At 39.8% G+C, this 20,634-nt stretch overlaps 1 protein-coding gene across 8 annotated transcripts; it reads left to right on the forward strand.

The window, feature by feature from the left end:
- Positions 1-650: 650 nt before the first annotated feature.
- On the forward strand, positions 651-17,240 carry SPART (spartin). 8 transcript variants are annotated; one of them, XM_042839034.1, is made up of 10 exons: positions 651-753; positions 1,749-1,814; positions 5,853-6,688; positions 7,979-8,176; positions 9,157-9,261; positions 10,906-11,032; positions 11,840-12,034; positions 13,040-13,198; positions 13,278-13,368; positions 15,668-17,240. In XM_042839034.1, the coding sequence occupies exons 3-10, from the start codon at positions 5,861-5,863 to the stop codon at positions 15,852-15,854; spliced, it is 1,890 nt and encodes a 629-aa protein (XP_042694968.1). In that variant the 5' UTR covers positions 651-753; positions 1,749-1,814; positions 5,853-5,860; the 3' UTR covers positions 15,855-17,240. The 8 variants fall into 8 exon arrangements, with proteins under 8 accessions (XP_042694968.1, XP_042694970.1, XP_042694972.1 ...); XM_042839035.1 differs by lacking the exon at positions 651-753 and adding an exon at positions 834-939; XM_042839040.1 differs by lacking the exon at positions 651-753 and adding an exon at positions 14,330-14,376 and having other exon boundaries at positions 1,020-1,814; positions 15,668-15,750.
- Positions 17,241-20,634: the final 3,394 nt, after the last annotated feature.

The following is a 20,634-nucleotide window of genomic DNA, read 5'->3' on the forward strand; positions in this document are numbered from 1 at the left end:
CATGGCTCCTGCACTTTAGATATTTATAAACAGTGATGAGATCCCCTCTAAGCTTTCTCTTCTCCAGGCTCAACAGACTCAAAATACTCAGCCTTCCTCATACAGGAGATGCTCGAGGATCTTCATCATCTTTGTGGCCCTCTGCTGGATCGTCTCTAGGATATCCCAGTCTTTCATGAACTGAGGAGCCCAGAACGGGACACAGCATTACAGATGTGGCTTTACAAAGGCAGAGCAGAGCGGAGGATCGCCTCCCTCGACCTGTAGGCCGTGCTGTTTGTGTCGCACCTGAGGGTCGAATTGGCCACAAGGGCACACTGCTGGCCATTACCGATCCGCTGCCCACCAGAAGGGCACCCCTGCTAGACTCAACTAGGCCTAAGATCTTCCGTGTGTAAGTCCAGCTGCGCAGGACTTTTAACACGATGGTCAGTGACGCACAAATAACGAGCTGCCGGCTTATATTCAGAAACAACAGCCGCAGTTTCACTGAGATTTCTGCTGTCGTGGAGATGCAGCAAGCACGCACTGCGCCCCACCCCGCAGAGAAGAGCGGCTCCCCGGCGGTGACAGTCAGCCCAGGCGGGGCGCGGACGCAGGGCACAGCCCGGGCGAGGCCCCGCCCCGAGCCGAGGGCGGAGCGGCCGCTGCCGCCTGACCCTGCAGGCCGCGGCGGGGGCTCGCCGGGTGAAGTCGGCTGGGTTACGCGCGGTCGAGAGGTCGGGTCCTTTCGGAGAGGCTCGGCGGGTTGTGGTGAGGAGGCTCCTTCGGCTGGGAGCGGCGGGAGGGCGGCGGTGGAGTTCGCGGTGGTCACGGTGGTGCCGCACGGCGCTGCGGGCTGAGCCGGGCTGGGAGCCGGTGCCGCTCGGAGGGAGCGAGGAGGCCGGTTCGTTCCGGGTTGAAGTGTCCTCGAGAAGCATTTATCCTGTCAGTGGCTCGGTACGGAAGTGAGGGATCCTTTAAGAAAATTCCCTGCTCCGCGGGTTCTGCCTGCTTTGAGAGGGTCGGGTCGGGCTTGGGTCGTTTCTGTCTGCTGGGGAGAAATCTGTCGGTGATGACGGGGAGCTGGTAGGCCTGCTCGTAATTAAAAGTGCTAAATAGCAGTCTTGCGTAACTGCAGGTCTGGTTGGAATCGTTTCCCTTTCCCGGAGAACACGAGGTAGTTTCAGTGCCTTTGTACGCGGTCCGCTGTGTGACACCACTGCCAGCTGTCCCGCCGTGCGCTCGCTTTCCGTTCCAGAGACGTGCCGGGTTGGCACTTGAGAGCTGGCAGATCTACCCTGACACCCTGCGATGGAAGCTCGGGCCGCGCATGGCGTCAGGGAGAAAGTTGGTTTATGAGGAGAAAATGGGCTTGAGGCAGTCGTGCTGAGGCGTGCGGGATGCTGGGGGTGGGTGCTGCCAGTGTGAGATGCGTGCTGGAATATCCGACGGTGGGAGTTCTCTGAAATCCTCAGTAATTATAAGAGACTAGGAGTTACCATGCCTGGCTTTCCTATTATCCAGCCCTAAGTGCTTAAATATCAGTTGTAGGCCACTGCCTAATGAAAAATTTAAGCACTACTCCAAAGGAGACTAATTTAAATATGCTAGAAGGAAAAAAAAAAGGTGTAGTCGAGCAGCTGGTACCTACTGTATGAACTTGAATCCTTTATAACATTTGTGTTAGATCAGTATGGTCTCAAAAGTTAGTAAAGCCTTAATTGCTTTTTATAGATTAAGGTTTAAATAATTCTGTTGCATTGTAGTTCTCCTTCACCATCTTCATCTTTGAAATCAGTGGCTGACATACCAGAAGATCTCTGGATTAAGGGGTAGGTTTTGTTCTCCCATAGCCCCACCTACAAGTTTTGAGTACAGGGAGCTGGAAAGCGTGTTCTACCTCTGTCAGTCAGGATATTTAATCCCCTTAATAAGTATTAGGCGTCATGTTTACCTTTTCACAGTTGAAACCACAACCAAACTGCAGGTTTCTAAACTTTTATTTATTTTTTTTTTTTAATGAAGAGAAGCTTGGTGCATCAGAGGAAGGATGGTCTGCCAGATAGCAGAGGTGTTACCTTACAATATCAAATGGAACCCACATTGCCCCACTGCCCTTTAGCCTCCCTCGGCCAAGTCTCTTGGCACCAAAGAGTGTATCTGTAATGATGTGTGGAAAAGGGCTGAGGAATGAGTCAAGTGCTGGTTTGATCTGTGATTATCTACAGTGCCTGTTAGCTCTTTTCTTAGCTCCTTTTTTGGATCAGCTTTCTCAAAGACAAGTTCCTGAGAGTCTTACTGAGCACTAGGAAGACATCCGGGCCAATTTGTACATCCAGTCACTGGGCCAAAGATTCAATTGCATCTTGCATCAGTGCTCTTGCATTTAGCAATATGCACTTGGCCATTTGTTCTAGCTTTAAAACGTAGGAAATAACGATGTACAGAAATAGTTTACAATATAATGGGCACTTAGGTACTGTATTAAGATCATGCACTGAAAAAGATAATGAAGACTGATATTCCTTGCATATGATAGAGAAACTACTTAAATGTTTGATTTCAGGGAATGTTTCCTCTTGTGTTCTAAGGGAGCCACCCAGCTAGCTTATTTACTTCAGTATACCCACCACTATTTTGTATCAATTCCAATTCATTCTTATTTATTTATTTATTAAATTCATTCCTTTGGGCTGACTTTTAGTTATCCTCTAACTGTGGATTTAAAACCAACTTATGGTTTTAAAATCAACTGTGAATTGCTTCCTCTGTTTCTAAGCGCATTGCCATGCCAATGAATAGTTTGGCACTGACTGCTCTACACGCAGCACAAATTTGGGATGTTTCAGACAATCAGAGATGAGTTAACAATGCTCCCACTCTTCTGAGTTGCTAAGCCTGTTTTTGTATCTCTGTCACACATGGCCATGCAGTGCTGCCTTGTGTGCACTGGTTCTGCTGACATCTCAGTTTCCTGACACATCTTTTATTTTGGGTTAATAAAGATTGAGCTTTAGCAAGAACAGTGCTGTTGACAGTGCAGTGAGCATATGGAGTGGTACATTACTGTTGCTCACTGTTAAGCAGAAATGCAGCTGTTAGTTTTGGATTTTACTTGATATCTCTTCTTGTTTTACACTAACAATTGTTAGGAAAATTATTTAAGATCTGGACAGTATCTTTGCCTTAGCTGCCCCCCAACAAAACCAAAGCAAAACACATGAGGCAAAGCAGGTGATGGTGCTGTGGCGAGTAGGTACTGCCCTAAGCAGGGACTTCATTCAGGATTAAATTCAGAGACACTAGAGATGTCGAAATACTAAATATTGCTCATAAAGAAGTAAACTGTGATGTTGGCTTAAACTTTGGCCTTCTTTCTTGCTCTTTTAAGTCTTTTCTGTTTTAGAAGTTTCAAATAATTTTTGGATCAGAGTTCTTCACTGTTAAGCTGCTTTTCACCTTTATACCCTCCTTAAAAGAAAAAATGGATTTTCAGTAAATGCAAGATGATGTTGTCTAGGAGTCCATAGGGGTTTTTTTGCTAGCAGATTACTTGACATGTGTATCTTTAATTACTCCATATACTTGGTTAATGTCCATAATTCTTTATTATGAGGAAACTTAGTGCACTTTCTATGAGTGCCGTAGGGACAAAAGAATGGTTCTCCTAGACCATAAAATCTTCACCATAGTGTATAGCCTTTCAAATAAGAATAAAGCTGTGTCTGCCACGATGTTCGCTCTTTCTGGTTACTTCCTAGTTGCTTGCTGTTGTGTTGGTCAGGAGCATGCTCTGAGCTTCTAATCTTTATGCTTAGTGGTTATTAACTGCGTAATTTTTCTTATGCCAGCATTGTTCTTCAGCCTAAATCAGAGATACCAAACATATTGGCAGCGGGTCAGTCAGCCAAAGAATCTCCTTCAGCCATAAGTTCATTTTTCTGCTGTGGGATGTGAAATGGGCAGCAGGGCTGGTGACTTGAGAGGCTTGTGACCTGTTCCACCAGGGCTGCCTTCTCCAGCCATCCCTTCTGGTCCTAACCACATGCCTGCTGCTGCTGGGCTGGAATGCTCATAGCTCGTGTTGTGCATGCAGTAGGATTGTGTCGCATCATGCAGGAACAGGTGCACTATGTGCTACGTGACGCTTCTGTCATCTGACTGCAGATGCATCACTCACACAAGTGCCATCTGCTTTTTGATAATAAAGGATGTGGGAGTAGAGCACAGCATTCAGTCTTTGCTTCTAAAATGTTCTTCACTTCTGAAGTTAGTCTGCTTTTATTGGAGAAGCAGAAAGATATTTATTTCCTGTGCTTTATTGCAGTGGCATAAACAAAGAAGAGCTGGTGTTCCAGGGTCTCAATGAAAGCCTGAATTTCAATAGTTCTTTTCTGCCTTCCTGGCTTACTCTATTTCATCCAGTATATTTATAGAGGCTAATCCAGTCTCTTAGCCTTTGTTTTATTGGCTTGATGAGCCAAACTTATTTCCCGGGAGAGAGGGAATTGGTGCTCCAGAAATTTCAGTAACCTTCCTTCCTCGTTTTGCTCTGGTGCAGCTTTATTAAATGTGGGTCAGCACTGTGTGGGGAGTCTCACCTGTGCTTACTTGTACAGTGGTATTAATGCTACAGTGTGTAATAGAAATGTTCTTATTTTTGCCCTACTGATTTTTTACTTGCCTTTTTCATGGCCATGCTTTTTGTAGCTTGCTGTCATTGTGGCTGACAAGCATCTCTAGGTTTTTCTCCGTTCTTCTACCCGGCTTATAGCAGAGAACTGTTTTGTTTGTTTGTTTGTTTTCTCCCTGAAGATATCCTCTCTTAAAATGATAAGAAAAAGTTATCAAGTATTGAATATTAAAAAAAATGTGTAGAGTGTTGGTAAGTAACATCCTTTTTTTGTTGCTGCCCTCTATTCTTGTATCATAACCCATACTGAATGTCAGCGGCTTTCAGTGCCATCAGCAAAAAATTTCAATGGAGTTTTTTTACATTGTGTGCTGAAAATGCTATCTTAGTCCAAGAACAACTTGTATTTGCTGCATTTAGCCAAGTTCAATTAAAATAACGGATTTACACATTTTGGAGTTCAAATGAACCCACTGGATTATTTCCAGCTCTTTAATTGTTCGTGTATCCCTTAAACAGCCTAATGTGTGCATTCCAAAATAAAAATAGAACCCACAGCCTTTTGTACATTCAGGGTTTTGTCACCTGGGGATAAAAGAAGGGAAACGCTGGCCTTCCTTCTCTCATTGTAAACACTGTGAAGGAAATAAATAATTCCCTGTTTTTGTACTGTAAAGCAAAGCTTTAACTTTAACTTCCCAATTCCATTGGAGTGTTGATGTTAGTTGGAAAAGATTTATCATAATTTGTTTAAATCTACTGAGTGCTTTCCCTTCAGTCATTTAAGTAAAAATGTACTGAGTTTGCAAGTTCAGCCTTTGTTTAAATAGACAAACTGTTAAATGAGTTTTTTAATGTCATAGGGATTTTGGGGGGGAAGACATTGAGAGTAAGGGTAGAATTATTTATTTTACTCCACTGTTTGGTACTGATCTTAATATTTTTTTTAAGATAGTATGCTTAATGTCAGGAATGTCTGTGTTCTTGTGATGCTTCTTAAGAAGTAAATGTTTGGTGTAATTACAGGTGATGGTTACTGAGTTAAATTCTTTGCTGACTGGGAGTCATACATTCTAAAGGTTAATAGGAGATAACTGAAACATCAGAATTTGTACCAAGCAACTAGCTAGCTTTCTGGTAATACACACAGTATGATCACCTTTAGAGAGGTTGCTTCATTATAATGTAAACTTTGTTTGGCTTAATCTGTGAATACTCTTACTAACTTGTATTCCAGTGTGAGCAATGGAACAACTGCGGGATCCAGTTATGCAAGAAGATGCAATTAAAGCTATTAATGAGGAGTACACAAAAGCCTTTATTTTTATCAATAAAGGACTACATGCAGATGAACTGGGTCAGAAGGAAGAGGCAAGAAGTTACTACAGGCAAGGACTTGACCACTTGCTCCAAGGAGTTAGTATTCCATCACAGGATCCTGCATGTGTGGGACCCCAGTGGGAGTCTGCCAGGCAAATGCAACAGAAGATGAAGGAGACCCTCCAGAATGTGCGCACTCGACTTGATGTTCTAGAACAAAACACTCCACCTGTAGGAGGAAGCCCTGCTGCAATGGATGCCCTTGCTGGAGTGCCCAAGTTGTATCCACACATTCCTTCCACAGAAAAGCCAGAAAGGCCCCCCCCACCTAATGCTCTGTTTGTACCAAGTCAGCCACCTGCAGCAGATGAAAGTGTTGCAGCTGCAAGCCGGGGGCAGCTTCCATCTATGAGCCCATCATCTGCAAAACCTCTGTGTCTGCCAAACGAAGCACCTCCTGCCTACACTCCTCAAGCTACCGATGGCCATTTTACTGTGTCGTATGGCACAGACTCAGGGGAGTTTTCTTCTGTCAGTGAGGACTACTACAGAAAGTGTACTCAGCCACCTCCCCTTCAAAACCTGGGAGTGGATGCAGATGAGCTGATCTTGATTCCCCAAGGTGTGCAGATATTCTTTGTGACTCCTGATGGGCAGGTCAGTGCTCCTTCATATCCTGGATATCTGCGCATTGTGAAGTTCTTGGATACAGATAGTGAGATGGCCCAGAATCGTCCACCTGCGTTTCTTCAGGTAACAGGAAAATCATTTTCTTTAATTACATGTATATGTCAAAGTTTTAAGCAACAGTCTTCTTATGTTCTTGCTTTTCTAAGTCTTTGTGATGATATGAGGGATTTAATAGCCATTGGAAAAGATTATTTTCTGCTTTTCTGAGAAAACGTCCTCAGTGTCTTCCCAAGGTTCTTGAGTGCTTACTGCTGTGATGAATTCTGTTTTCTAAAGGAATTACAGAATCATAGGGGTTGGAAGGGACCTCCAGAGATCACCGAGTCCAACTCCCCTGCCAAAGCAGGTTCCCTACACCATGTTGCACAAGCAGGTGGCCAGCTGGGTCTTGAACACCTCTAGAGAAGGTGACTCCACAACCTCCCTGGGCAGCCTGTTCCAGTGCTCCGTCACCTCGCCATAAAGAAGTTCTTGTGCACGTTTGTGCAGAACTTCCTATGCTTCTGAATTGGTTGATGTTTCTTTTTCATTTCATAAAACCAAATTCCCCTTCCTCACATTGAGAAGAAATGTTGATTCCTATGTTGTAACATTTAAACTTTCAGTATAAAACAGATTCATGTAGTACCCAATTAGTTGCAACTAGTGATAAGGTATTGTGGTCAAATTAGAGAATCTGAATGAAGGACTTCAGAACCTGTGTTAGTCTGTGAACCACAAATGAAAAAGATGCATTACTTGGATATACTTTTTTTTTTTGCTGCTCACTTCTTGTGGGCACGTTCTGTAATGCACATTGTATTTCTGATCCAGTTTCCAACTTGGGGTCTCCCTGATGGAGAGAGACCTCTTTGATGGAACTGTCTCAACAATGAAGGAGAAACTTTGGTAAACAAAAAAAAAAAAACTATTCCTGTTTTTGGTTCTACTGGTTAGGAATCTTTAGCAGGCCAGTGATAGTCATATATTCTCTTTATCAATCATGTAGACCTGTCCTGAGATCAATAGAAAGTAAGAGGCACTGAGTCCTGATTTATTTGGCCGTGCACTTCATCTCCTTCTGCAACTAGGCCTTAAGACTAGGCTTCAGTTAAGAAGCTACCAGCCTGAATTATGATCCTGTGGAAATCAATATTTTCTCTGTCAGAACTAACCAAGACTGCCATCTCTACAGTCATGAAGGTTTTTGAGTTGATGATTGTTTGGTTTTGTATTCTTTTTCCCTAGATATCTAAGGCTCTTTTTTTACTAAACTGTATGGAAAATCAACTTTCTAGTGCTAATCAGAGCATTCTCCCTATCTTCTCTTCTTAAAAAGGTCCTTTAATTCCTTCACATGTGTATCTTTTCCAGGTTTGTGACTGGTTGTATCCTCTAATGTGCAACCAGTCTCCTGTTCTGTGCTGCAATACGGGAGTCTACATGTTCCCTGACATGATGTCCCAGATACCAGGATCCTATGTGGGAGTAGTGTTGTCTTCAGAACTTCCAGCAGCTGACAGAGAGCTTTTTGAGGATCTGTTAAAGCAGATGTCTGACCTTCGACTCCAGGTAAATTCCCCAGCTGCCTTTCCTAAACCAACAATGAAAGGTGGAAATGGTAATATGTCTGCCAGTTTACACTTAGTTTGTGTCTTATTGGCAAGCTCACCAGTGAGAAATAAAGTAGCCAAGATTTAAGGGCACCTAGTAATGAAACTGTAGGCTCTGTGAGATAAGGTATTGAAATTTTTAAAGTAATGCATCATAAGCACAGAGAAGAATTGGAAATCACTCTGGATACTTTCACTATTTTTCCTGAAGAAAAACATAGGCCCCAAAAGAAAATTTTCAGGAGAAAGTGGGTTTCTTTTTTGCTGTGGATGTACATGCACACAGTCCAAGTGTAGTTTGGACCAGACAGCATTGAGGGAATATTGTTCACAAATGCAATTAATGTTCAAAAACATTAAGCAGCTTCAAAGACAACCTGTGAAAATACTGAGTACCTCAAAAATCTGCCTTCAAATGGGATCGCAAAATAGATTTGTCTGATACCTCATTGCAGTAAGATTTTAACAGACACAATAGAAAAAAACCCACATAGTCTATCAAAGATGCAGTAAGATACAGTGACTGGAAACCAAGTGAGTTAAGAGTTACTGTAAGAGTGCTGGAACACCATATTAGGAAGAATGGTAATCAATAATCACTCAGTAGTTCATAGCAAGATAATAACCTGTTTGTGGAAGATACCATCTTACTGAATCACCAAGACTTGAATGCAGTGATGATGAAGAACCATACTGCAGCATGTCACGTGGGTGCAATTCTGTTAGAAATCCTGTTGAGTTCAGCAGGGAATTGTACTAGCACAGAAGGCCACTGCTTTTTACTTGAAAGGAAAAAGTACTATAGAACTGTATGATGTTTCAGTGCTGGACTTAGTGGCTAAATTTGTAGTCTTTCCTGCATAGAAGTAGTTCCAATTGGATTTCAGTCTAGTCCCTTTATTGTCTTAATTGTTAATATTCCCTGATATGATATCACAGGTGCCAGGATCCCATGAGAGAGTAGGGTTACCATCAGAGCTCCCAGCAACAGAGAGAGCGCATTTTGAAGATAAATTAAAACAGATGTCTGGCCACAAAGTCCAGGTAAATGCCAGGACAGTGATTCTAAAAATTCATAGCAACAAAAGAAAAGTTATCACTTAAGTACACCTTAAAACTGCTGAGATTCCAGACCTGTTTGACCACAGCAATGTCTCCTCCCATGGTGTGTCCTGTGGGTTTGTTTGTTTGTTTGTATGTTACTTCTTAAGAGTAGGTTCAATAGCTGCAGACTGTCCTGCTTTGCAAATCAGTTGCAGATTTCTGGATTTTTAATAACTTTGATATAGCACTTGGATATAACTTCCTTTTGGCAAATTATTTTAAAGCCTAATCTACTGGCTATGTTTTACATAGTGGTCACAAGGATCTAACTAGCAACTTATGCTTAATGTGACTGTAGCATAGAATCTTAGACAAACCGTTTCTACACTTTAGCAAAGCCTGTAGAAGAGTCTTGTAATTTTTTTTCCACATGGTGACCCAGACTGCAGCAAAGAAATTATACCTGGACATACCTTGGTTTTGGTTTGTTTGTTTGTTTCAATGGGCTTAAGGGTTTTCTTTAATTGTAGATATGTATTAAGGTTATTTTTCTTGCCCTGCACTCATAGTGTTTTGGTCATCTGGTAAGGGCATTTCTTGAAAATGAGGATTTCAGACTGTGATCAAGCAGTAATTGATGAAATTCTGCAAGTCAATTATACTTTGTTAATCTTTTGGAACTTAATCCAGTCTTTCCTGTTAGTGTTCTTGTTGTTTTTTTTACTGTAACAGTCATCTTTGTGCTCAGTGTTACATCTTCCTAACACTTCCAATGAATGTAAGAATTCCATGCAATATCGAATACTATTCCATATTGTGTGTTCTATTCTGTTCATAGGTTTCATCTGTGAATATTTTCACGTAGGCTCTTTCAGACAGAACAAAATTATTTTCTATCCCTCACTAATAAGCATTATTTTCAATCTCTGAAATATTTACTGTTCTTTTATTTTTACTTTTTTACCCTTTTCTAGAAACAGAATCTGAACCAAAACCCAAATCCATTACATTGTTTTTCTGCCTTCTCTAGTTTAAATTCAGTTATACATTGTGAACTGTGCAATGTTACACTTTTTAGAAGCACTAAGCAAACTGTGGTGGTGATTGCTACGTTTGAATGATTAATGTCTGCTCAAGAAACTCTAGAGCTTGACGTGAAATTGCACAGAACCTATCTGCACAACGTTAAGTGTGGAGCAGCTATCATGCACAGCTTGACATGTTCCTTGGCTGTGCCAGTCTGCAAAAAGCATCAACAGCACAGGGAATGAATAATGTCCTTTATTTTTGGATATGAGGGGAAAGGATGGGGTGCAAATGACAACAGCTGCATTCTTTTAGTGCAGCTGGATTCTCTGAGCAAAGACTGCAGTTCCCATACTGGATAACAGGAGAGTTGACTTCTCTTTGAGGAGATAAAAATGATAAACGGATCAGTGCTTTATCTCTGGTTAACTTGTGCTGTAGGTTATGCTGCTTAGTTGACCACATGGCCTTACTAGCAAGCTAATCTTCTTTTAACTGTATAAAGAAAGTGTACAGTGAGCAAAAAGCAATTGAATTTGGAGGAATACACAGAACTGGCTTTTTTTGATAATGGATATCTTGGGAGTGGATTCTAAGATACTTATTTTTGCTTGTTAGCCTCCAGAAGCCTCCAGTGATGTGATTAATTTGCCTCAGACTGTACATATCCAACCACATCCTGAAGGGGAAAGTCAGAAAGAATTGCCAGAATGGAGTGAGAAAGTTGCCCGTGGAATCTTGTCAGGTACTACTGTAATAGGAGGGTTACATTAAATACAAACCTCTGCAAGTCAAACAATATTTTATCTAACTGTGTGCTAGTAGAAGCTGAGTAGTCAGAAATGATTGTTCACTAGCTCCATTTCTAATAACATGAAGGATACGTTGGTGTGCCTTATGAAAACAGCACAGAGTTTGAATCCCCTGTCAACATTCTTGCTCACTGGAAATGGGTTGAACTCCTAATTTGACTATATAAATTAGCTGTAGTCACATGTGACTCAAATCACTGTGATACCACAATTCTACTCTTGTTTAAGCAGTTATATTAAAGGAGATATCTGTTGTGGCTTCTGCTCATAAACAGTTTTTTTCCTCTGAGAAACTTTGGAATACAAAAGTGAGAAAAGATTGGAGTGAATATGAATCTGTTAGAAGGGCAGGGAGGTTAGGTTGTACGTTTTCAGAATGTTAACAGCATTGAGATGATCACTTCTATCACTTTTGACACTGCTGGGACCTGGATATTCAAGAAAAAAAGCCAACTGAAAAAAAAAACACCACAAACAATTGAGTTTCTGTATTATGCTGACATTTGGGCAAAGAATGGCTGTACTAGACTTAAATAAAATGAACTGCTAAAGTTTAGGTGGTGTAGGAGCAGAATTCATTGCAGGAATTCATGCTGGCACAGTCAGGAAAGAATATAATTGCAGAATGTAATTGGGAATGTTTCTAAGATCGGTGTTGGAGAAGCAGAGGAGGGAAAGCTGTAGGAATTCTAGTCTCTAAAACTCCACGTGTTTTAAGAAAAACAATTTTTGCCCTGAAGGTGCATCTTGGGTAAGCTGGGGCCTCGTAAAAGGAGCTGAATTTACTGGGAAAGCTATTCACAAAGGAGCTTCTAAACTGCGAGAACACATTCAGCCAGAAGAAAAACCTCTGGAAGTCAACCCAACTGTAGCAAAGGGGCTTCATGTAGCGAAACAGGCTACTGGAGGAGCTGTGAAAGTCAGCCAGTTCTTAGGTAAGATGCTCTGTCTCATAGCATATTGTATTTTTGCCTTAGAGTAAGTATTTTGTGAAATGAGAGCTGGTTTGTTTAGCCAGGGAATTTGAGGAAGGACAGATCTGATAAAATTCAGAGATTGGTTGTTTGTACCTGGTTATCTTCTGTGTCAGGGATGTGCTTTAGGAATTTTTTATATTGTATGGCCTTGGTGCATCTTTTTTTTGACTGAAGTAATAATCCAGATAGCAGAGCATTTCTCTGATTTGGAGTTTCATGTGTTTATATACATATTTAAATTTCTAAACAGTTCAGAAAGTTCTCTCTTTTTTCCTGCATTAATCACCACATATTTTAAAAGCTGTATTGTCACTGACTATTAACTTATATTTTATCAGTACAGAATGTGTATGCACGTTCGTTGATACATGCAGCTGCAAAACTTGTCTGTTAGACTATGTGTAGACTTCCAAATAGTAATCACTTGGTGTTCAGAGGAGCTTGGGAATCATAGGAGCTCTCAGTAACTTCGTTGTTATTTCATTCTGTTATGTATTAGTGTTGATGTGTAGTGTATAGCGATTCATCTGAGTTTAAAAGTAAGCTGTGCTGGATGATACCTGATTACTTCGAAGAGCTGGAATGATTCTAAGTATTCTCCAGAAGATGAGAAAGGAAAGAAAGACATTTTGTTCTCCATTTACGAGTTGGGGATAACTAAGCAATGGAAGCACTTTTTTGAAATTAGAGTGTGTGACAAATACCTATTTATTTTCTGGTGCTGCTACATCAGCCCTACTTGATTGTTAGGAAATTGAGCTGAGCAGAATCTGAAAACAAGTTTTGCTTCTATATCAGTTCAGTTACTTAAGCATGAATTCAAGTTTCTCTTCAGAATAAGCATATTTAAATAGAAGTGACGTTCAAAACTTCAGTGAAGCATACTTTTGATTTAGCCGTAAAGACTCTTAAATATATTCTGTGTTCTAACTAAGTAATCTCCATACAATTCTTCTACGTCAGTTGAGGGAGTGTGTTCAATAGCGAGCTGTGTTGGAAAGGAGCTGGCTCCTCATGTGAAGAAACATGGCAGCAAATTAGTTCCAGAATCCCTTAAGAAAGACAAAGATGGCAAATCTGCTCTTGATGGTGCTCTGGTGGTGGCAGCAAGTGGAGTTCAAGGTAACAAAAATTCCTTCTGCTTTTTTAAATTGCATTCTTTTCAGTGCTGTGAACTCAATTAAGCTCTTCATTTTTACAGGGTTTGCAACAGTGTGGCAAGGTTTAGAAAGTGCAGCTAAGTGCATTGCTAAAAGTGTTTCAACTGAGACTGTAAAAACTGTGAAACACAAGTAAGTTACATTTTTTTTGATGGCTTTCATCTTTTACAGCATATTGTCATCGTGAATGAATACTAGCAAAAAAAAAGTTGATGAAAGTGAAGGAAAGCTACAAAATACTCTAATTATACAGCTTATGATAAGCTGCTAAGTGCACAGCAATGAGCATCTCCTGGGAGTAAAAATATGAAATGAATGAGTGCTTCTGGTTAAATATGTATTCTCTTCTAGAACTATTACAGATTCTGGCAGCGTTAAGAAATAATGTTCAGATTTATATTGTTCTACAGTGTGTCTTTATGGAAGACAAAAAGCAGCCATTTTAAACCTCTCAAATGTCATCTTGAGTTTCTATAACATTAGCTGGACCTCAAAAAATGAAAGACTTCAACCAAAATCAGGTTTTATTAAAGCAATGAAGTACAAAAAGAAAAGTATGTAAGGAAGTCTAAGGCATAAATGGCAATAATAAAATGAAACCAAGTAGGCTGGACTTGGAAAATATACGTGCTCGAAAAGGGCGGTGTGATTTGTGTTACTAAGATGATGCAAAGAACTAAGCTGATAAGTGTTAGTACTGAGTGATGCTTTGGAGAATAAGGGAAGACAGTGAAATACCTGCAACATGTATGAAATGCACTCCCTCCAAAAAGATGTGCAGTAGGTGTAGTTGTATATGGAGAGTAAGCAGAAGCGTGTAGGTTGAGTGGTGACAGTGATAAGGATAGCAAATGAGATGCTGAAAAGGATTGCTGGAAGTGCATCCAGGCTACTAGCAGAGGGTAAACAGCAGGAGGCAGTACTGGGTTGGTTGGCAATTGGGGTTCTGTTCTGATGCATTTCAAATGGGTTAGATGGCAAGCTAACAGTGGTGCTTTCTCCCTAATATTTGTTTTCAGTAGAGCTGTCAGGAGGTATTTTATTGGTGCTTTTTCACATAAATTCACACTGTTTTCTTTTGATATAAAAATAGGAAATACGGAGATCAGCAGACAACAACCACTAACTGAAAGACAAAAAGTAATTACAAGTTATTACAGTACGACTTAAAATACTTGATAATTGAGGATTTCCTCTATGTTTAGACTATCCCATTAAATAATTGCATTAAAATTCTACATATCTCTTGTGCACTGGTTTTTGTATCAATGAGAGAAAGGCATAATTCCATTCTGAGTACTTTGATGAACTAACTAAATTCCCCTTAATGGAAATGGAAAGCTAAAGGAGCACTATTGTAGTCTCTCTTAAGTCAACAAAAAACTCAGCTAAAATTTAGTTGCATTGCCTTCGCTGATGGAAGAGATGCTTATAATATGAGCATGATAATCAGAAGTGGGGGAAAATGTAGTTTCAGAAGTAACAGCTCTGCAAAAGTACCTGGCTACTGATCTGATGGATTTTTGCAGTAGTGTGAACATCTTCAGTGTATGTATCTGCCCAGCTTTTTTCTTTTTTTCTTTTGCACAAGCAATGCAATTCAAACAGGCAAAGGTAAAAATCAACTATCACATATTTAAGAAATGATTTGTGTTGGATAACCTATAGTCTTAACAAAGTAAAGCCTCCTACTTTAGTGATATTACAGAAAAAATGGTTTATGATATTCCTGAAGTGAAAATAACTAATTTAAAAAAAAAAAAAAAAAAAAGAAAAAATAGTGCTCCTTTGCTGTGACATTAATTCTGGGATCTGCGAATCAGACAGTGATGATTCAAGGAATAATCAGAGAATTAAAAACAGGAACAAACCAAAACTGCTGATTCTTTTAATTGTTTTGTTGTTGGCTCCACCATTATACCACGGCTGCCGTTCTGATAACATGACAGATTTTTTTTTTTTTTATTATTTTTTTTTGGCTCCTCTGATACTCTGTGCTTCACTTTGGCCTTATTTTGAGGTCCTCTGAGAATCCCTGGTCATAAAAAGCAGAGAGAAAAGTAACTCCACTAACTGCTGAGATTCTAGTGTTGCAAGAAATACTTCCCTTTGGCCTGGATTGTCTGCTTACAGTGCTGACTTGGGAAATGTCTGGCTGCTAGGAAAAGCTGGAGCTTTTTAGTTAGAAGGACGGAAGCAGAGTGGTGTCTTCAAAGAAAAATCTACATGCTGGAAGAGCAGCCTTTACTGAAATGATTTAGTAATCTGTCATTTCAATCCTTAGACATTTGCCTGTCTGCATTCTTCGTATGTATTTAATTCTTGTTAATTTTGTATTCTTTGTATGTGTTTTATTCTTGCTTTCAGAAGAATAATGGTGAAGAGAAAAATACTAAGTATGCATTTACAAATCTGTTGTCTTTCTTAAAAGGTATGGAGATGATGCTGGCAGTGCTACTGACAACGCTATGAGCTCTGCAATCAATGTTGGTGTTACAGCATTTAACATTGACCATATTGGTATCAAATCTATTGTGAAGAAAACTGCAAAGGAAACTGGCCATGCTGTATTAGATGAATATAAAGTACTGGATAAGGAGAAAAAGGATAAAAAATGAAAACAACAAAGTATTTCTCAAAGCCTTATATGAAATTTTGTCTTTAGAAGTAACCACGCTGCTAATCTGTGATTTAATGCAAATCATACTGTGTTCTTCAAGCAACTGTTACTTAATTTGCCATGGGAAAATACAGAGTGGGCATTCTTAGAAGGAGAAATGAAAGTATCCTTAAATCCTCATTCTTTATTGATGCAGGATATGAGTTTTCAGTGAATCAACTTGCCTCTGTAAGCACTTTCTCAAAACATAATACTGCATAAGGGATTAATACAGAAATGTTATTATAAATGTTTTTGTAATACACTATATTTGTAAAGAAGGTGGTGATACTGAACAAATAGGATTTCTAATTCTGATAGGAATACGGTTACTAGTTGTTTTTTTTTTTAATATTCTTAAGTTAATTTCACTACAGCAAACTTTAGTATTTAATATGGACCTAAATAAGTGTTGTGTCTCATTCTTTCCTTTGTAGAGAATTCCTCTTCTCAGCTACTGAGCAGCTAGTCTTATCCAAATTTCATTTTTAGAAGAAATGAAAGATGAGCCTCAGGTAACTAGATAGTCATTTCTTTTAAAACTTTCTTTTTTTCCCTCAGCATATGAGCAAACCAAAGATTTTAAGTATTTATTCTAATAGCTCTAGCATTTACAGCTCTAGAAAAATGTATTTTCCAGGAGAGTCCGTAAGGAATATTTAAAGATTCTATGAAATTGAGATTTTTATATAGAGACAGTGTCTGTTTTTGCATAAATGAGCATATTTTTCTTTAAAAAAAAATTCTACTGAGATCACTGGAAACTTCTATGCATTCTGTACTTTTCACCAGTCCAGAAAGATTCAGAGTACCTGATGGAAGGCATTAGGTATTTGTTTCAGCAGGTAGTTCTAACTCTCAGCATCTTTATTCTACTCAATTCCTGGTTGCACAAGGGACATCTCCAAAGCATTTCTACTTAGGAGATGTGTGTGGAATAAATAGATACTTTCATGTAGCTTTTTCATTTGGTTCCTCGTGTAACTTATTCCTGTTTGAAATGTAGAACTCTTGAGCTGCTTTTCTACTGCTACTTATTTAAAGGTTCATTGTTGAGTTTTAAAGCTGCTATACATTCTAATCTTGGCTGGACCTGCAGCAAACAGAACGCCGTGAATTTACAACTTGTCTCCATTTAAATAGTCGGAAAAAATAACTATAAATGGTTGTCAGCAAATTATCACAGTTATAAAAAGAACATCTGTTAGAATTGTAATAAGTGCCCATTTTGTGATGGGTACTGTAGGTGTGCACTGGGGATGGGAAAAAAAGTGAAACAAAGGAACTAAGCACTTGAAGTGTAACTTTGATTTATGGAAATAAAAATAAAATTGGTCAAATGGTGCTTGGCCTTATGATGTGAAGTTACTGTGAGGTGACTGAGGGAAAAAAAAGGACTTCTGAAGTAGTTAAAAAACAAAACAAAACAAAAAAAACAGTCTAGGAGTATGCCTACAATAGAAATATGCTCACCAATTAGAGTTTAAAATATTTCAAACTAAAAAAGGCCCATCAGAAGCACATCATAACAATTTCTGTTACTATGGTCTATCACTTGCCAGCAAATGTAACTATTTTAAGGCAAATACAGACTTTGTACTAGCCAAAAGGATCTTTGTTGTCGTCAATCAGTTTTGCAACAGAAATGTTTGCATCTTCCTTCTCTCTGTCATTTGGGTTTCATATAGCACTTGCCCTTTAGTTCCATTGATAAACTATTAAAACCAACTCACTGTATTAAAACTAGCAGTTAAAAGTGAACTGTTACTGTCTTCAGGAGACCAACTTGTAGCACACATTACTACAGTTTTGTTACCCTCATTACTCAGTTTATTGTGCTGTTGAACTTATCCAGCTTTAGCTGTCTCTACTTACGCCCTGATAAGGTTTTTACTTTAGCCATTTTTTGATATATGGCAATCCTTGTAGTACTCTCCCTCATGCTGTTTACTGAGTGCATTGCAACTGGATTTTCTGATGCACTGTTGTTTCCAAATTCATTTATTCAAAACTTTTCTGCTACAGTATTGCTCTCAAATCCTGTATTGAGAAGATGACTCTTAGTGAGTATCTCTCTGTCATTCCAAGTTACTGCAGCCTCTGGCATCTTCACCATTCTGTAGGTATAAACTACTGTTAAGCCCTCAGCTAAATCTGTAATCTTTCAAAAAGAGTTGGCAAACCTATCTTCCAGTAAAACATGCTGATGAGGCTTAGTTATTCAGATCACCATAGAGTGGTATAGGTTGGAAGGGACCTCCAGTGGTCTGTACTCCAACCTCCTGCTGGTTCAGTTGAGCAGATCACATCAGCTCACATTTTGCATATCTTCAAGGCTGAAATTCACAAACTCTACATAACCTTTTATTACATTTGATCATGGTAAAAGTAAATATTTCTCCCTTGGATTGAATCAAAACTTTCTCATGTGCACTTATGCTGCTATTCATGCTTACGTTTCAGAAGAGTCTGGATGCTCACTCTTCTCTAAACTTCTTTAAGGAAGCTGTTGACAGCACCAGGATCTACTCATACCTTCTCTTCTTTAGGCTGAAAATAGATCATGGCTGCCACCCCTTACCAGCCTCTAGGATTTGTTTGAGAACCCAAAGCTAAGCACTCCACATGCAGTCCCGTGAAAGCTGAACAGAACAGAATGGCCTCACCTAGTTTGCTGGCTACATTCTTGATGGTGCAGCCCAGATAGCAGTTGGCTGCCCTTTGCTGGAAGAATTATCAGTTGCTTGTTAGCAGCTTGTTTGCCACGAACTGTCGTGTCTTTTCCTGTGAATCTGCATTCTGGTCAGCGCCCCTAAACTGCACTTTGTAGGACTCTGAATTTGGTTCTTGGTGGATTTCATTAGGTTTCTTACAGCAGTTTGTCTCTTCAGCCCTCTCTGAATAGAAGCCTCCTTCACAGTGACTGCTCTCTTCAATTTGTTAATCATCAGCAAACTTGCTGTGAGTGTGCTCTGGCCTGTATTCCAGGTTGTAATAAAGAGTTAAGTGGTACTGGCTGATGGTGGAGCTAGCTTTCCACCAACATTATTTCCCAGTTACCCAATCCATCCAATCTCATCAATTTGTCTATAAGGGTTTTATGGGAGATTATGTCAAAGGCCTTTGTAAAGTCAAAATATACCACAGTCTCCCTTGTTTCCCCATGTCTACACAGCCAGTCACATCATCATACCCTAATATATTGGTGCTATTGAAATAACTAATTCTCTGTCAAAATTAATTTTTTGTAATCCAAATGTTTACCTTCACCAATTGGTCTACCTTGTTTTTAAGCAACCATTGCCATCTATTGCCTTCACATAATCTGAAGATATGTCTTTAATTTTTTTTTTTTAACCACATCATGTTGTGTCCAATTTTTATAACTTTTCTTATAGTCTCTGAAAATTTTAGACTGAAAAGTCTGAAAACAAGTAAAATACATTTGTAGCTATCTGTATATATCTTTATCTGGAATAAAAAAATGGAGGAAAGTCCCATGTGCTGCATGGTAACTACTGTTCTTGAAGTAACTGGTAATAATCTTGATGGTTTGAAGTTTTGACCTACTGGCACATGATCTTGGTCCACAAGATATTTTTGATGTGATCTCACTCCAGCTCTCAAACCATCTGGTGAAGCACATATTTAGACTGTCCTTTGCCAATCCAGCCAAGCAATGAGGTCTGGGCTCATCCTCACATGCACTCCGTGACCCAGTTGCTGAGATCTCACCTAGTTAGGGCACATGTTAATCCCTGAGCGGAGGGTGGGACTGAAAGCTTCCTAGAGAGGAGTCCAAAGAAGTGTCTCCTGGGGCAGATGGTACGTGGTGGCCAGGTTACATCTTCAGAGACTTTCTTGTGATTCTGTGGCTCTTTCTGAGCTGTCCACATACAGCCTCTAGTTTGACAACTATTCTGTAAGCTGGTTACATTCTTGAAGATGTTCTTGAAATAGCTCATAGCAGGTAATTTTGCATTCAATTCATAAATCAAGTGATAATTCACCAGTTCTAAGTACAAACTGTCAAAAATCACCTGTCCTAATATATACCAGACACATTTAAATGACTTTTTTTGTCTTTATGATAAGGTTTCATACTCTCTATCCTATTGTCGTACCCTCATGCATTAGATCATAGTGGATCGCTAATCCAGCAGCAATCAGCCTGCCTCTTGGCTCTTCGCCTCCTGGTTTTCTGCTGAGTTAATTAGCAAATGGAATTGGCTCAAAGAGAAGATTGACAGCTTCCAGAACTGGCATAAGGTAAACAGCAGACATGTGCAGCTAAACATGAGGATCAGGACCCTGCCATTTCTGTATCAGCAAGAAAACAGATTGGCCCATCCCAATGTCACCAGTCTTATAGAGCCAAAATTCACATAATTTCAGAGCTGACTTTTGGATGCCAATGCTGATTTTGGCTACATTAAAGTAACCATGAAACGTAACTCTTTTGAAACTTGGGAAGCAGTGTGTCTTTCCTAGCAAGCTGGAGGGTCGTGCTTGCTGATCGCACGACAGAAGTAAATGACAAACTAGAGCTTTTCTTGATTTCATAGTGTGCCAGTAAGGCAAAATAACAGCCCATCTTCCTGAATAAGGGCAGAGATCATCTCTCCAGTCAGCACTGGCCCCGTTTCACACTGTCTCTTGCTTTTCTGAGCAGATGGTGGACCATTTCAGGCCACTAACCACCTGAAATTTCTGGGCTTTATGAATTCTATGGGCTTGTT

The sequence above is a fragment of the Centrocercus urophasianus genome, unplaced genomic scaffold (genome assembly GCF_019232065.1).
Source record: "Centrocercus urophasianus isolate 14NV4802_14NV808 unplaced genomic scaffold, USGS_Curo_1.0 seq_9, whole genome shotgun sequence".
In the NCBI taxonomy this organism is placed as follows: Eukaryota; Metazoa; Chordata; class Aves; order Galliformes; family Phasianidae; genus Centrocercus; species Centrocercus urophasianus.

What these genes read in the sequence shown, in the direction of transcription:
- SPART (XM_042839034.1), top strand. Translation starts at nt 5,861, where the DNA reads ATGGAACAACTGCGGGATCCAGTTATGCAAGAAGATGCAATTAAAGCT. An exon ending in TGTCTGACCTTCGACTCCAG is followed by an intron (nt 8,177 to 9,156) that starts GTAAATTCCCCA and finishes ATGATATCACAG; the next exon opens with GTGCCAGGATCCCATGAGAG. An exon ending in TGTCTGGCCACAAAGTCCAG is followed by an intron (nt 9,262 to 10,905) that starts GTAAATGCCAGG and finishes TTTGCTTGTTAG; the next exon opens with CCTCCAGAAGCCTCCAGTGA.